Source organism: Physella acuta, unplaced genomic scaffold, assembly GCF_028476545.2.
Source record: "Physella acuta isolate Inbredline_101_S28 unplaced genomic scaffold, ASM2847654v3 ptg000243l, whole genome shotgun sequence".
Taxonomy (NCBI): Eukaryota; Metazoa; Mollusca; class Gastropoda; family Physidae; genus Physella; species Physella acuta.
The window spans coordinates 624,900-642,964 of record NW_026731762.1 but is presented as its reverse complement, the minus strand read 5'-3'; the positions used below and the strand labels follow the sequence as shown (position 1 = coordinate 642,964).

Here is an 18,065-nt window from a genome sequence, read left to right as displayed (position 1 = left end):
AGGCATCCAATTAAGTCAAATTTAGTTTCAGATTGCATTGTCTTCATGTCTTGACCCACGTGCCAACTGTGAATCGTATCGGTCAAGTAGAACTGTCCGAATTTTCACTCCTGCGTTTCTATCTAGACTGACGACAGACAGAATGACGAGGAAGTGAGTTAAATAAAAGCTTGTAAAAATTTAGTTTCAGATTGCATTGTCTTCATGTCTTGACCCACGTGCCAACTGTGAATCGTGTCGGTCAAGTAGAACTGTCCGAATTTTCACTCCTGCGTTTCCGTCTAGACTGACGACTGACGACTGACGACAGAGGAAGTGAGTTAAATAAAAGCTTGTAAAAACCAGCCATTTTAAAAGAGGTAATTAAAATACATTTATGTTTAAAAATTACACTAAAACACTTGTATAAAATATCACATAAACATGGAACAGCTTGACGTCTAGTTACGCAACTGAAAAAATACATACTCCAGTATGTATGAATTAGGTTTTAATATATGCCGTTAAAATATTAGTAATATTTCTTTTACAGAACTATTAGCCTAATTATTAACTACGAGCCGACCATGTAGAGGTGGGGGTGGTAGGGAGCGCGCTTACAGCTTGGTGTTTTCTATCGTCTCCAAGAAGAGAATTATGTGTATAGATTTTGATAAAATTACTGGCTGACCGTAGCACGGTTAAACCAGCGGTAAGATTTGAGGCTTTCACTTTGGGTACTGTTACTGAAGGCTGACTGAATTACTAAACGAACAAGAAATTATCTCTCTGTGTCTTCTCACAATTTGTCAAAAGCGGGTGTTGGAAAAATACGTGTAGTGTTTGGTAGATACAGCCAAAAACATGTCCTGACACCCAACACAAATAAACCAGAAGTAATGGCTATGAACAACAACTACACAATTAAAGAAATAGAAATAACTAGATAAAGTGAAACATCGTGGTAGTGGAGTTAAAATAATGGTCGTACCGACTAAAGACGTTAAGGCTGGAATCAACAAGGCAAGACATGCGCTTAACTTTCTATAACATTGTCAAGGAACACTCAAGTCTGTTTTATTGTATGGAATGGATCAACCGCTAAACCTAACATTCATTTGTTCGCTAGACTAATGAGTACATTATTTACACAATGTCTTGAAGTATAAAGGGAAGGAACTAGTGAAGTATATTTATTATATTAGGTTATCTCCCATGATTATTATATACTTCTTCAAGCTGAGTAAGACGCGTTAATTTTTAAATATATAACTGTGAACTGTAGATGTAATTATAAGTTCGAAAACGTTGGCGAATTATTTTTTAACGAAGTTTTTAAACACAGAGCAGTAATCATTGTGTTTCAGTTAGAGAATGATCAAAAAAGTATAGACATAACGAATGGACGGACATCTAGCATTCTTCGTATTTTCATTATTCGACCTCTGACCGGAAGTGACCAGCCGCCGTGCTCAAGCACTGGCCTCGTTAGCGGACACCGTCTTGACCGTCTCCCTGAGCTGGTGCAGGATCTGCTCCCCGATCTGCTCGGCGCGCGCCATGTCATCCTCCCGCCACCGCGTCCTAAACTTGGACCACATTTTCACGTCAGCGGTCACCTTGACCCTGTCCACCACGACGCCGTGCTTCCGGTGTCCGGGCGGGTGCACAGAGGCGTCGTCCTTCCGGTGGTGACGCCAGATTTTGTTGTGACGCTTGACGCGGATTCGGCAGTGCTCGCAGCTTTCCGTCACCAGGTCGTCGTCCCCCATCTTCCCCAGCGTCACGTTGCTATGGTGACGGATGTCCGAGTCGGACATGGAGCGGTAAAGTTTATTTTTGTTCTCATCCCTCAAGCAGCTGGACGTACACACCCTTTCGTCGATTGTTTTACCGCTGGGCTCGAAGTGTGTGTCCGTCTTCTTATCGCAGTACGACCTCTTCGTCCACAATTTCTTGACGCACGGTGCCAAACTACTTCCGGGTGATCGACACGGCGAACCGGGATTCTGAGATCCGGTGCTCGCCGTGGAACCGGAACCCGGATCTTGTTTGAAGTCGCAGTGGTAGAGGTCCCGGTCCCAGGAGAGGTCAAGGTCGTCCGTCTGCTGGGAGGCCTCGCAGCAAGTGCTGGAGTCGCTGCCCCTTTTCTCCACGACGCACAGCTTGAAGACGTTATTCGGGCGGCGAACCTTGAACTTGATGTCCAGCGTGGTCCGGCTGCTGTTGTGGCTCCGGTAGGAGAGGATCTGGAAGAAAAAAAAAACATCACAGGTCATGGCATGTTGGGCAGCGACAATAGCAAGTTAATTAAATGACACAAAAATAAAAATAAATAATATCAATAAAAAAAAATTAAAAATCTTTTAATTCTAATGGTAATGCGTCAATCGCCCAAAAAATGCCCTAAGTTTATTTTAAAATTTGAAAAAAAACCATTATAATTTCAATCAGCTTTTAGGAGCAAACGAAAAAAAAATGTTGAAATAATGTGAACCATTTCCCTTTGTATCGATTCCAGTAAACATTACTGGTCGATAGAGGTTATCGGACTATAGCCGAGGACTGAACTCTGGACTTTCTAGTTTAGTACTCTATAACTCGACCACGCCCTAACATTATCTTTGTACCACTGGCTAGCTTCTTATGGTGGGGAGAACAATGGCAACACAGGAAACTGCCCAGTACAGATAGACAGGTGATTGGCAACTTGGACACAAACACCTGACATTTTGTGCCACACTGACAAGGTTACCTGAGCTTACATATGACAGGTAAAATTAGGTAAATGAAAGTTACCATGGACACAAACACCTAACTTTGTATTCAAGATTGAAAAGGTTACCTGAACTCACACGGAACAGGTAAAGATAGGTAGGTAACGCTTACCTTGAACACAAACACCTAACTTTCTATGCCACACTGACAAGGTTACCTGAACTCACACAGGACAGGTAAAGACAGGTAGGTAACGCTTACCTTGGGCACGAATACCAGACATTCCGTCATCGTCGTGATGAGAATCAGGATACACGATTCCAGAGCGTAGTTCACTTCCGGTTTGTCTTCCGTTGCCATGACGACGACCAAGCCGACGGGGCTGAGCACGACGACGTTGTAGATGCACAGAGCGATCCACTTGGAGTCGTTCAACTCTGGGCAGGATACCTGCACACAACAACAGGGGTCAAGTAATGTAACAATCCAGATACGCTAGCAGTGAAATGGAGATTCTTTAAATATAGGTGTTTGGTATGGCAAAGAAGTTTGGCGCCGTCACCATCATCTAGTTTTCATAGTACTGGTATTGTACTGATATGGAAGAACTAAATCGGTATATAACGTCTTAAAACGTAGCCTACTTATAATATAATGATATAGAGAAGGGGTGGCTATATTAAGTACAAAAAAATAAAAAAAATAATAAATAAAACCAAACAAAAAAATAAAATAAAAACATATAACCCGTACAACACTATGTTAAAAAGTCATAGAGAAGTGGGTCATGCTCGGTATCCCCAAGGTCACTGAGTGACTTTTGCTCACCTTCCTAGTCTGGATGGCCAGAAAGGTCCCGAACAAGATGACCACGCCTTGGATGGCTATGAGGGCCCACATGAAGTACAGGCGGTACTCCGAGTCACATCTCTGGAACTGGTTGAAGTACTGGACGTCACTGACCTCACTCGACTGGGGACACAGAGGTCAAGGGTCATGTGTTTAGTTTTGGTGACGTTAATTAACTGTATGCCGGAGGTTTTTCCAATAATCATAACTTTTATCAGTACGGCGATATTCATTTAAACTGAAGCTTGTATTAAATCAAATCATTTCAACAACAATGATTTCATTTACTCAAAGACAAACAAGCGCCAGAGTACAAAAATAAATATATTTCTTATTTCTAATAGAAATGAGCTCCTATATACTTTGACATCTAGTGAAACAATCTTATTTAGGAAATAATGCCGTCATTTACAAAACAACAGTAAGCCATGGTTTTTGCTTGTGAGGAACTTCCGACTTTCGGACGAACTTTCATAGGTCAAACGGCATACGGGCAAATGTCATTACCACATTAACTATTGTTGTAAATAAGAAATAGTTGACAGTTGACGTACCGGGGTCATACTGATGTTGACCAGTGTGGGCCTCTGAGGGTAGGCGATCATCCAGCCCACGAGGATGGTGCTGTTGATGAAGACAAGCACCCCGACAATCAGGAACAGACTGCTGTCTCGCAGCATCTAGGGAGTGGAATCAAACCGTGTTTTAATGGGCTGTGTTTGAATGTTTATTATGCAAGTCTGTCAAACCGTGTTTCAGTGTGGTGTAAAATGTATATTATGTAAGTGAGTATTTTCTAACCCAAAATACTCAGTAAGACGTTACTGGGCTCTTTGAATAAGGAATTTAAGGAATCTGCAAATAATATTGTATTTCAACCTTAATAGCTAGCTTGGTACACATATGCCTACTATTGTGTAGTTTAGGGTTTTTGGTTAAAGGTGTAGACAGTCTAGGATTAGCGGTTAGGCTTAAGTTTTGTGTGAGGTTTACGTGAGGGTCCAGCAAGTATTGAGATGAGGTACAAGACCTAACCTGGTGTTGAGGTGTTGAGGACCTACCCTCGTGTTGAGGACCTACCCTGCTGTTGAGGACCTACAATGGTGTTTAGGACCTAACCTGGTGTTGATGACCTTGTGACCTGAGGTGATCTACACGACCTACCGTGGTGTTTGGGACCTACCCTCGTGTTGAGGACCTACCCTGCTGTTGAGGACCTACAATGGTGTTTAGGACCTAACCTGGTGTTGATGACCTTGTGACCTGAGGTGATCTACACGACCTACCCTGGTGTTGAGGACCTACACTGGTGTTCAGGACCTACACTCGTGTTGAGGTGTTGAGGACCTACCCTGGTGTTGAGGTGTTGAGGACCTACCCTGGTGTTGAGGACCTTGTGGCCGGCTGTGAAGATCTCGTACACCCTCCACGTCTTGGCGAACAGAGCGCCGAAGCTGAGCGAGAAACTCAGCACAATGGTGAATGAGCTGATCTGTGGACGGGAGGGGTGGTTGTAGATGATAATCATAATCACTTACCTCACTCCACCAATCACCCTTCACCAATCACCCTCCTCACTCCATCCATCACCCTCCATACTCCACCAATCACCCTCCACCAATAACACTCCACCTATCACCAACCACACTCCACCAATCACCCACCACACTCCACCAATCACCCACCACACTCCACCAATCATCCACCACACTCCACCAATCACCCACCACACTCCACCAATCACCCACCACACTCCACCAATCACCCACCACACTCCACCAATCACCAACCACACTCCACCAATCACCCACCACACTCCACCAATCACCCACCACACTCCACCAATCACCCTCCACACTCCACCAATCACCCTCCACACTCCACACTCCACCAATCACCCTCCACTAGTCACCCCCCCATAAATCACCCTCCACACTCCATCAATTTCCCTCCACACTCCGCCAATCATCCACCACACTCCACTAATCACCCATCATACTCCATCTACCACACTCCTCCAATCACCCCCCACTCCCCCTCCCCCACACCCCCACACATGACCTACAACACAAGCCGACTGTATCCCCTCGTCCTCAGCATCGAGACTGTAGATGGTGCTGTAGGCCAGAATACAACCCACAAGGATGACGTTGTTGAGGCGAGGTGACGACATCTTGATCACCCTAAGGTTTGGAAACATTTAGAAGATCACAATTACTTTCTGTTTTGTTAATTTGCACCTAAATAACTTCACGCACTCTTAAATACGAGGTTCACCCACGCATATATATAAAAATAGGAGTTGACTCGTTTATGTCGAATTTAAAAGAAGAGATTTCCCGAAGTATTGCAGCCAGCAGTATAAGACATTAAAATAGATTGAACGCTTAGCATTTTCATGATTATCGTTTTTAGTGACGCTATTTATATCAAAAGGCAGACAACTGATAAAAATAAAAAAACAAACAAAGTAGTGAAGTCTTAGTTATCTCCCCTTATAATTATGAAGCTGTGGTCCCAAGGTAACTTGTGTAATCATAATGTTACAACGACACCATATCTCCCCCCCCCCCCCCCCCCCCCGCTCTGTCTCTCTCTCGTCCAACCCACCTGTGGTTTCTCTTGACGATGTTAAATGCCAGGAGGCCGAGAGTTAAAACGTTGCCCAGACTGGCCAGTGTCCAGAAGGTCGACTTGAGGTAGGTGTTTGTTTGGTAGGTCCGCGCCTTCGTCTGGATGCCATCCACTGGAGGCTGACCTGGTAATTACACGTCTCTGTTTTTATTTTTTTTTAAACTAATATTTATCTCCCTTGAATTGCGAGGTGGGGCATAAGTGGAGCTCTTTTTAAAGCAGAGAAAATGGACTTAATTATTGTTGTTCTGAAAATTATGTATTATATCACAAAGTATTATCATTAAAATAAATTAAGACTTTTTGTTTTTATTTTAAAGGGACTTTTAAAACTTAAAAAAAATATTATAAAATACAGATGTGTTAACAGTTGGAAGATTCTCATTAAATAAAACTTTGAAGCTTAAGTCTGTTTAAAATTTAAAAAAATATATTTAAAATTTCAGATGAATCGGCAGACATAATTTCTCTCTCTGTGTTGATCCGTTTTATGTAAGATCGGTAAAATTAGATAACCCGAAAAGGGCGATAATTCATAGATATTTGTTACCTGTCTGCCAGGTAATGTTTGCCTTGTCTAGTGTACAGTTCCAGACTGTCTTCTGCTGGAGGTGACAGGCGCCGAGGTAGTTAAACGTGTGGTCATTATCTGCAAGAGAAAAGTTTTAATATGGTCGTTATCTGCAAGAGAAACATTTTTATCTTGTCATTATCTGCAAGACATGTATGATGTGGTCACTATCTGCAAGAGGAACATTTTTATGTAGACAATATTTGCATGAGAACATTTAATGTGTTCATTATCTGCAAGAGAAATCGTGTTTGGTGTGGTCATTATTTTGCAGCATACATATAAATACGCTGTATCATGCCTACCAATAAACAGAATTTATAGTGCAGACATATTGTTAGATATCACAAGCGGAGTATGGCTTTTCTAATCAGGGAGTGCACAACACAAGAATCATTAAAAAATTATATTTAAGTCCATTTGCAGATTTGGGTTTAAACAACGCAATGTAACTTGTGCTTACTAGTGAAATGTTTTTCCATTAGACTCTACATTGTAAATATAACGACAGATTAACGACAGATTAGCTTTTTAAACTAAAGTTTTTATGTTCGTCTGTCTGATATATACGCCGTCGTTTCTTTTCATTGCTGTTTTACTGTCTAGCTAGCGGACAATACGTCATTGGAAACTGCTGTGGAGATGTGCACCATCTGTGTTTTCGTGTATTCAAAGTGTCAGGTAAAAAACGTATCATGTTTTCAGGTGTGTAAGCTTTCAGGTGGGAAGGTTATGGTCAGTGCTGTAAGTCTTGGGTTTCATGTTTTTCTCTGAATGTATATACCTTGTAATGTAGCCTAGTTAACTGCAGACAACCCACTCTTCTGATGATAAACCCCCACCTACTCACACACACACTTTTGATGATAAACAACCTATCCCTCTGATGACAGACAACCCGCCATCCTGATAACTGACAACCTACCTTCCAATGATAAACAACCCGCGCTTCTAACAATAGACCACCCGCCCTATTGATGATGTACAATCCGCCGTCCCTATGATAGACAATCCGTCTTTGATATGCGACAACCAGCCTTACTGCTAACTGACAACCAGCGCTACTTCTAACTGACAACCCGTCTTTCTGATAACTGACAACCCGTCTTTCTGATAACTGACAACCCGTCTTTCTGATAACTGACAACCCGTCTTTCTGATAACTGACAACCCGTCTTTCTGATAACTGACAACCAGCGCTACTTCTAACTGACAACCCGTCTTTCTGATAACTGACAACCCGTCTTTCTGATAACTGACAACCCGTCTTTCTGATAACTGACAACCAGCCGTCCTGATGATTAACAACCCACCCTTCTAACAATAGTTCATCCCGCCCTTTTGGCAGAAGACAACCCGCCATTCTTATGACCCCTCATTCCCCCCCCCCTCTCGATCTTAAAACAGCAACCCTTTGAAAGTAAACCCACTGTTGTTGTATCGTATAAACCTACTGTTGTATCGTATAAACCTACTGTTGTTGTATCGTATAAACCTACTGTTGTATCGTATAAACCTAATGTTGTTGTATCGTATAAACCTACTGTTGTATCGTATAAACCTACTGTTGTTGTATCGTATAAACCTACTGTTATTGTATCGTATAAACCTACTGTTGTTGTATCGTATAAACCTACTGTTGTTGTATCGTATGAACCTACTGTTGTTGTATCGTATAAACCTACTGTTGTTGTATCGTATAAACCTACTGTTGTTGTATCGTATAAACCTACTGTTGTTGTATCGTATAATCTCAATGCCTGGGGTCCTCTCGCCGTTCTCATTGAAGAAAAAAGGACCTGATAACGAATTGAAGGACACGTTGTACATGGCGTCTTGGAGCAGGGAAGAGAAAAATTTATCTTTGTATCTAAAGTCTTCTAGGCCTCGTCCGTCGCCTGTTGGGGAAAAAAAAAACAAAAAAAAAAAAATAACAGGATGAAACCACTTGAAAAACAACAGCACACCCTAATATAATATAATATAATCAGCTGACGCTATCAATACAAAACCCCCACCAAGTATTGTAATCAGCTGTGAAATGCCACTCTAAAATAAACTAAAATAAAAATATAATCTTCTGGCGCCTACAATAAATGCGTTTAATTCAGTTAAAGCGTGTCCTAGTTATCAGACATTAATTTAAAAACTATTTTGGTGATAAGACAAAAAATCTGGAGGAATAGAACCTTTATCATCCTTCGACATTTCTTACCAACAAAAACATCGATAAACAATATCTTTATCTTGTAAACCTATGGTATATAAGATATACTATAAGTTTCATTCCAGAAGCACGCGTCGGTGGTGTAAAGGTTAGCATGGTTGCCTTCCAAGCAGTCGATCCGGGTTCGATTCCCGGCTGACGCATTACTTTTTTGGTTTATTCTCTCATTTACTATTTTGTTGATACTATTAATTATTTAATGTTTTTTTTAATGTGCAAGTTAATTTTATGAATGATCACAAAGTGTGTGGAACATGTTGTGCACTAGATCTGTCTTCACCGACAGTGGTCGTGCCACCTCTTTCAGTGAAAGGAAAATGAAATCCATTTTGAGATATTATTTAAGAACGAGCCGGCCCGCGGCATAACATACGCCGCTATTTAGTTGTTTCTAATTTTCAATAATTCATAATTTGTGAATTCGACAGTACCAACGCTGACACTGAAAATATTTCTTTAAAACACTATAAGTAGCTCGTTAAGGACCATAACCCCCCCCCCCCCCCTTCCTCCCCCCCTCCCCCCCCCTACGTTTAAAATCGTTGGCTCTGCTTGTAAACATTTAGAGTGAACACAGCTCACTAAAACCATGTAGGGGTGGGGAGGTAGGGAGAGTGTTTGCAGCTTGTTTTCTAACGGCTCGAAGAAGAGAATTATATATATAGATAGATACTTACCAGATTTGTTGAGGTACAGCGTTAATTTTTCAGTAGAGCACAGAATACTTACCAGATTTGTTGAGGTACAGTGTTAATTTTTCAGTAGAGCACAGAATACTTACCATATTTTATGAGGTACAGCGTTAATGTTTCAGTAGAGCACAGAATACTTACCAGATTTATTGAGGTAGAGCATTAATGTTTCAGTAGAGCACAGAATACTTACCATATTTATTGAGGTAGACCGTTAATGTTTCAGTAGAGCACAGAATACTTACCAGATTTCTTGAGGTACTCTAAAGCGTTTTTCAGGGCGATGGCTATAGCCCAGACCGCGTCATATGCCTCTGGTGCCCTATGCTGGCCGTAGAATGACCCGTCTGGGAACATGTTCTTGGCGTAGAATTCCTGGAAGTGGGGCGGCATATCGGCTTTAACGGCTCTGTGGGCAGTGAGGTTATTAATTTAGATTGTGGACACGGGAACATATAAGGACTGAGAACAGGAGGAAAATCATTAAATGAGAGGGATCAGGGAAACCAAGTTGAGGAACGGGGAAGAGGAGGAGGAGCATAATTTCATGAAAGGGAGCATGGGGAACATTATTCTAGTATAGAGAACAGGGGAGAATTATATGGAAGCTAGGGACAGGATAGAATTATACTATGACAGAGACTGAGAAAGTTTATCCTTGTTGGATGATATAGCTGTGTCAGATGACGTAGCAGTGTCATATGACATATGTGTGTCTGATGCCTTGTGTGTTAAATGCCATACGTACTCATACAGTTTGGTGCTGTTACGTAACGTGTCGAAGTGGACAGGCACCAGCCCGTTGTCGGCCTTGTAGTTCGGGTCCTTGTTGAGTGCCTTTGAACCCACCGTGAAATAGCTGCCAATTACCTGCCAATATGTGAACAAACCTTTGAACCCACAGTAAAATAACAGCCGATAAAAAATAAACCTTTAAACCCACCGTGAAATAGCTGCCAATTACCCGAAGATAAGTAATTAAACCTTTGAACCAACAGTAAAATAACTGCCGATACATAAATAACATTTGAACCCACATTAAAATAACAGCCAATAAAAATAAACCTTTAAACCCATAGTGAAATAGCTGCCGACCATCTGAAGTTGAACAAAGAAACACCGTCCACGTAAGCTCAGTGAGTTTTATGACGTAAATGTGGATACGTCTACTTCTGTGATGGAGCATAAAGCTGACTTATCAGTGGTAAGGACAGAGCTTACAGCTGACCTACTGAAGTCAATGACAGAGCTTAAAACTGAAATACTTATGTCAATGACAGAGCCTACAGCTGACCTACTCAAGTCAATGACGGAGCTTAACATGAGCAACTGACCTACCCGTCAATGACGGAGCTAAACATTAGCAACTGACCTACGGGTCAATGACGGAGCTAAACATGAGCAACTGACCTACGGGTCAATGACGGAGCTAAACATGAGCAACTGACCTACGGGTCAATGACGGAGCTAAACATGAGCTACTGACCTACGGGTCAATGACGGAGCTAAACATGAGCTACTGACCTACGGGTCAATGACGGAGCTAAACATGAGCAACTGACCTACCCGTCAATGACGGAGCTAAACATGAGCAACTGACCTGCTTGATCTGGTCAACCGTACAGTTGATGGCCGGGTCCCTGACGTCCATCCAGTGCCGGTCATAGAACGACTGGAAGACCCAGACGACACGCTTGTACCAGGCGTGGTTCCCTGCCTCCATGTTGTACACCTGGAATATGGGGAGGGGGAGGGGGGATGGGAATTTTAGTCATGGACAGGAAGGGCTAAATTTTCGTTCGGTTTTATTATCAGTTAAAAAGTAGTACGGGGATTAGAGAAGTCTTGTTGTGGATACATATAGGTATGCCAGGTTGATATATCGCCCCTAATTAAACAAACAAGTTGACTATTTTTACTTCACGATTACCAAAAACTATTACACTAAGCTATTTTAAAACCGTTTACATTGCTTAATTCAATGTATCAACTTTTTAAAGTAGGTCTACTTCCTTTTCATATATTTAAAAATGTACTTAAGATAACATTTAAACTCATTGTATTCACACCTTCACACTGCTTTCCATTGTATTCCAAGAGTGATTAAAGTTTTGCTTATATTATATACAAATATGTTCCCACAGCTTTCTCGCAGTGATTCTCCACTAGGTTCCATTTTGTGTTCCCACCAATTTTACATAATGTTTCTATAATGTTCCTGCTATGTTCCCTATAAGTTCTCATAATGTTCCTATAGTGTTCCCATATGGTTTCACTAATTTCCTGTAATGTTTCTATAGTGTTCCCACTTTCTTCCCTTTATGTTCCCATAGTGTTTCCTATGGTGATCCCATTATGTTCTCTCTAAGCTCCCATAGTGTTTCTATTGTGCTCCCGTATGTTCCCATTATGTTCCCCCTATGTTCCCATAGTGTTCCTATTATGTTCCCTCTATGTTCCCACAGTGTACCCACTTACCGCACACACGACATGCCTAGCCTTATCCTCGTACATGTTGGCGATGATGATCCTCGCGTCACTTTCCTGCGACAGAAAAAAAAATTCTAACTTTTAATTTGAAGTATTGAACTAAACAATAATTTGGTATGTTAATAGATGATTAAAAACTACGTGTTTTAATGTTTTAGATGTATTTTTCCACGTTTAAATAAAATAAAACAAAAACTAGTTTTCAACGTATTAAAAAAACAAAACCCACATCAACTTAAACACAAAGGTTGTGATTGGCTGCCTAAGGTCACGTTACCTTCAGATTCTGAACGCTATTGGTCGGATCATTTGTAAACATCTCAGTACTCGCCACTTCGATTCCTTCTTTCCTTAGATCTTGCTTCATGTACTCGTCCAACTAGAGATAAAATTCGCATAGTCGATTACGTATTACTCAACCATTAGCCCGCAAAGTGAGGGATGCAAACTAAAATACTATCAACATATAAAGCAGTATAAAAATTAATTAATTATGTAATAAACGCAGAGAACTGACCGTGGAGAAGAGCTTCAGGTTCTGGTAGATGGTGTGAACTTTCTTCCAGCCCATCTCCTTGAAGAGCTTGACCCTGGCCACGGTCAGGTTTTGTTCTGGGGTCATCACACGAAAGAACGAGGGGAAAATTTCCTTGTTCGACAGGTGGGGGGACACGGCGGAGTAGGAGATCTGGGGGGAGAAAATGGTGGGGATAGAACCAACAGGTGGGGGGGGGGGGGACACGACGGAGTAGGAGATCTGGGGGGGGGGGGACACGACGGAGTAGGAGATCTGGGGGAGAGAATGGTGGGGATAGAACCAACAGGTGGGGGGGGGGTGCAAGTATAGGAGATCTTGTGGAGGGGATGATGATAGAACCGACAATTGGCCGATACGGCAGTGGGATTGCTGTTTGAGCGAGAGTAATGTGTTTGATTGATGCTTGCGGTAGAAACTTTGAACATTATAAATATGGGCAACATGGATGAATATTTTATAGATATTTATGCTGGCTGCTAAAAAAAGTCTTTACAGCGAGTAACAGCATTGGTTTTATTTTATTGTCTTGGGAGTCAGACTGCTTGATGTCTTTTAAAAACGACATGTTTCCTACACAATGTATGAGCTGTGGTATGTAGACTAGGGCCAGTTCCAGTAACTAACGGACACATCCTCAGCCTTTGAAAACGTCAACCCAATGTTACCATACAAGGCTCGGACACAACAATCCTGCTTTTGTCGTGGTCAAAGAAACAGGTCAACGCCATGATAAAAAGGTGGGACGAGGGAGGTTGGATTATGGGAGGTCAAACAATACCGTGGACGGCCACTTGACAATCATACTGTAGACGGTATTTTAACAACGTGCTACTTTAATCCCATGGATGGTCGGCCAGAGAACAAAGAGACAATGGACGGTCACTTTACAAGAATGCTTTAAGTGTACAACGATACAATGAATGGACGGCCACTTTACAAGAATGCTATAAGTAAATCGTATTTTGTACCCCTAATCTCTAGTGCTATGAATATTCCATGGGCGCTACACAAAACGTGATACCATTTGAATCAAAGCATTTCCTCCTGCCAATGAGGGAACTGGGTTCAAAGGTCAAGTGTTTGACCATCGATCTCCTGCCACGTCTTGTGCCAGGCATGGGATACAGAGATGGAATCTGGGTCAAGGATCATCCCAGTCAACAGGTGAAAGTGCTGAAGTGGACACTCTAAGATATTGGACCGGTCAACGCTTCGTGCTCGCTCTAAGACCATATATCGGTCGATTTTTGTCGTCATTCATATACCGTATAACAGTGTCATTCTGTCCACATTTTGAAAAGGTTAACAAGTCGATTCTATGTAGACCCCTAAAAAAGTCCTAAAAACGAAGACGATTCAGTTTATGTAGACCCAAAAAAAAAGTCCTAAAAACGAAGACGATTCAGTTTATGTAGACCCTAAAAAAAACTAAGTACGGTGGATTATGTAAAGCTAAACAGTTAAATATGGTCATAGGCGTAGGGAGGGGACGACGACGACGACGGGGGGGGGGGTACATATGTACCCGGGCGCAGACCCCAGGGGGCGCCAAAATGGGTTTTAAAAAAAATTAAAAACTCATTTTAGCTGCAGTTTTGCATTATAAATATAAAAAAAATATATGGGAGGGGGGTGTAATTGAAAGTTTGTCCCCGGGCGCCGGGAAGGGTCGCTAAGCCTCTGAGTACGGTGGATTCTGTGAATCGAAACAGTTAAGTACTGTGGATTATGTGAAGCGAAACAGTTAAGTACGGTGGATTCTGTTGATGTGGACCCTAGAACTTGTAACCTGTCGGTTCTGCCTATGTGGAATAAACCATAAAACAACGGACCTATCTCTGTACGTAAAGTCTCGTCCCAGCCCCCGAGATATCGCGTTATCACGTTGAGGAAATACCTGGATATGCCCCCTGTTTGACCTATCTCACATGATTTTTTTCCCTGTACTTTATTTATTGGCCGAGTGGGTAGGAACGGAACTCCCTAACTAAGCACATTACAACACTTCCTCGGTGATTGGGAACTCCCTGGGGGGGGGGGGGGGGTAGGTAAAGTGGTCTAGAGGAGTATGGAGAAACAAGGTAGATAACGTCACGGGTAGAAGGGTACCGGGTTTTGACCTGTGAAATTAGAGCTGTCACCGAGTCATTTTAGTGCTTTGTGGGCGCGGTTGTTTCCCTTTAGGACCTGTATATTCTGCCATCCAATCAAATGTAAGTCATTGTTCTTTTAGTAGGTCTAGTGTGTTGAGATTACAGTCGTCACGTTTTGTTGAAGGGTTTTTGTTAACTTTAGTCACGTTCTAAATTAAGCCATAAATTCTATTTATAGACATTTTAAATTGTATTACTAGGAGGGTCAGTTAAATTTAAAAAAAAAAAATCAAATAGCAGTTTAGTTCTGCAAGAGTTTGGGGGTGGGAGTGGGGGGTAGGTTCTTTTTTTTCCGACAGTTCATTACCCCAGAAAAAAAATGTCTAAATAGCTGATCACAAGACCCACGCCTGTTTCATACTAGTTGAGCTTTTGTCAGCACATGCTGGATTTTAAAGACAAAATTGTTATTTATTGTCTAGGTATTTTTAAACATCCAGTCAATTATCAACATAAGCCCACACAATGTTTTGTCAATAATTTTATCGTGTCACTATCAACATATGCCCACAATGTTTTGTCACTATTTTTATCAACATAAGCCCACAATGTTTTATCAATAATTTTATCGTGTCACTATCAACATATGCCCACCATGTTTTATCAATAATTTTATCGTGTCACTAATCAACATAAGCCCACCATGTTTTGTCACTTATTTTATCAACATAAGCCCACCATGTTTTGCCAGCAATGTGAACCTTCCACTCACCTGTTTAAGCCCCCACAGGTGCGACACCTGGGCTGTGGCCTCTGTGACAGGTGAGCAGGTATCCCCGAGGGTCATGATTGACGTCCTGTTGGGGTTGTAGATCTCCTCATAGAAGGCGTTCAGGCCGGCTGACTCGTTGCACTGGGGAACAATACCAGAGGACCGTTCAACTAACGTGGTAATATCATTTATAGGTACCCCACCTCTTTATATCAAGTCTAGGCATACAGTAAAAACACTTCTCATTAATACATTTCAAGTCGTATTTTCTACCTTCTTGGGCAATACATATTTTAGTTGTTTACAATAGGGCTGGTAAGTAGGTCACCAACCAGTTCTACGGCTCAATAAAACCTGCATGAGCCATAGAACTGGTTGGTGACCTACTTACCAGCCCTATAGACACAGGAATAAATTTAATGATTCGTTAAGAGTTAATTAATGAATGACGTCATACCCCCGAGTCGTAAGCGTTGATCTTGAGTTTGTAGCTGGGTAAGATGTCGGTAAAGTTCTCGTTGATGTGTTTGACAGCCAACATGGCCGCTGGGAGGTAGGCGTAGCCTGCTGGGTAGATACCTGGACAAGACGAGAGTTATGGCGTGTAATAGTTCACGTGTAAAGGGGTTGTAGTTATAATGTAAGAAAGGTGTAAATAATCTTTAATTTTGATGTAATGGTGGTGTAACTTTGGTGCAATTTTGGTGTAATTGTCGTATAACTGTGGTGTAATTTTGGGGTAAAATTTGGTGTAGATTTGGTGTAATGTTTGTGTAATTTTGTTGTAATTTTACTGTAATTTTGGTGTACTTTTGGTGTAATTTTGTGTAATTTTTGAGTGCTTATTGTGTATACAGTGCATACAGATTGTGTAAATTATTTGTAAATTGATGTATCAAGTCTTGTGTGTTTGTAATATAAACGTCATTAATTCGAACAATCTTTTTAAAGTAAGGGTTGAAACCTTATTGCTTAATTTATTTTCATGATATGGAAGTTTGTCTCGGATATTATCAAGACATTGTATCATTTTGTTTAATAAACGTATCCTATAGAAATTGAATTTTCAGTTTTAATTACTTTATTTAAGAGAATTCCTGTAACTAGACTTACTTCCTAGGGGGGAAGGGACGAACAAAATGGCACTGTTAATTATGCCAAACACATCAGTCAATGCAAGCAACAGGAACATTTATCTGACAAAACTCACCAGTTAATGCAAGTAACAGGAACATTTATCTGACAAAACTCACCAGTCAATGCAAGCAACAGGAACATTTATCTGACAAAACTCACCAGTTAATGCAAGCAACAGGAACATTTATCTGACAAAACTCACCAGTTAATGCAAGTAACAGGAACATTTATGTGACAAAATCACCAGTCAATGCAAGCAACAGGAACATTTATCTGACAAAACTCACCAGTCAATGCAAGCAACAGGAACATTTATCTGACAAAATCACCAGTCAATGCAAGCAACAGGAACATTTATCTGACAAAACTCACCAGTCAATGCAAGCAACAGGAACATTTATCTGACAAAACTCACCAGTTAAAGCAAACATCCCAATGATGTTCAACGTTATTCTGGAATCTTCTGGTACTAGGACCGACGTGTCACCTGCATTTTCGTCACCACCTGCAGCGGCCATTTTGTTTTCTTTGAAGTCAGCTGTCACAGTAGGTAACAACACCTTGTCCCTTCCCCGACCCAAGGGGTGAGTGGAATACCTGGTGGGGTCGCTGTCGGCTGCAGTAGTGGGTGACCACACCCCGTCCCGTCCCTGACCCAAGGGGTGAGTAGAAGAGCTGGTGGGGTCGGGGTGAGCAGATCTAGCGATTCTTTGAGGTTTTTGTGGAAAATGTTTTTTGCCAAGTGCATTGATCACGTAATTATCTCTTAATAGTGGTTTCTCTGTATCCAATGTTGTTTTCCCTGTCTCTGATGTGATTAGTGGTTTTCCTGTCATAGATGGCAGTTTTCCTGTATCCACTGACAGTTTTCCTGCTTCTGTCAGTATCGCTGAGTCAGCGACTGACGCCATGACAGTTCTACCCAGGTTTAAAACTTTGAGGTTAAGAGTCAAGGACATCACCGCCAAAATTAACACAACATTCGCCGCCATGTTTTCTGTATCAAATCTGTCGTCTGCTCTTGTTGATGCGATAATATTTTGGGATTTGATTGTCAGGGTTTCGTCTCCGAGTTTCTTCTCACAGCTAATGTTAACTAATGTTAACTGAGGTTTCCTTGGGTTAACTGGGTATTAACTGGTGTAAAGTAAATTCAGAATCAGTGTCGTTAAATATTTCAATTATCCAGCAAATATATACCACACGATAAGTTTTACCTATTAAAAATATCTAAGGGGACCCTCTTTTTATAAGGAGGATTTATCAGTTGTCAACTGTCATTTTATAACACCAAGTCTAAATATATCTTCACGTAATTCCCGGAAATAATTTGGCCTATATTTTATCCACCAATAACAATTTACG

General features: G+C 41.4%; 1 protein-coding gene and 1 non-coding gene across 2 annotated transcripts; one reads left to right on the top strand and one right to left on the bottom strand.

Annotated features, from left to right (window-relative positions):
* Positions 1–209: 209 nt before the first annotated feature.
* LOC131938402 (gamma-aminobutyric acid type B receptor subunit 2) lies at positions 210–17,692 on the bottom strand. Its single transcript, XM_059296406.1, has 18 exons — positions 17,116–17,692; positions 16,021–16,142; positions 15,564–15,704; positions 12,678–12,848; positions 12,438–12,539; positions 12,149–12,214; positions 11,271–11,402; positions 10,419–10,540; positions 9,916–10,079; positions 8,485–8,649; positions 6,731–6,829; positions 6,157–6,304; positions 5,612–5,729; positions 4,925–5,038; positions 4,101–4,226; positions 3,526–3,669; positions 2,959–3,147; positions 210–2,228 (listed from the first exon to the last, which is right to left on the bottom strand). Exons 1-18 carry the CDS (start codon positions 17,690–17,692, stop codon positions 1,452–1,454), a joined length of 3,477 nt encoding a protein of 1,158 aa, XP_059152389.1. The 3' UTR covers positions 210–1,451.
* On the top strand, positions 9,050–9,121 carry Trnag-ucc (transfer RNA glycine (anticodon UCC)). The gene has a single exon. It is a non-coding gene; the product is annotated as a tRNA-Gly (tRNA).
* Positions 17,693–18,065: the final 373 nt, after the last annotated feature.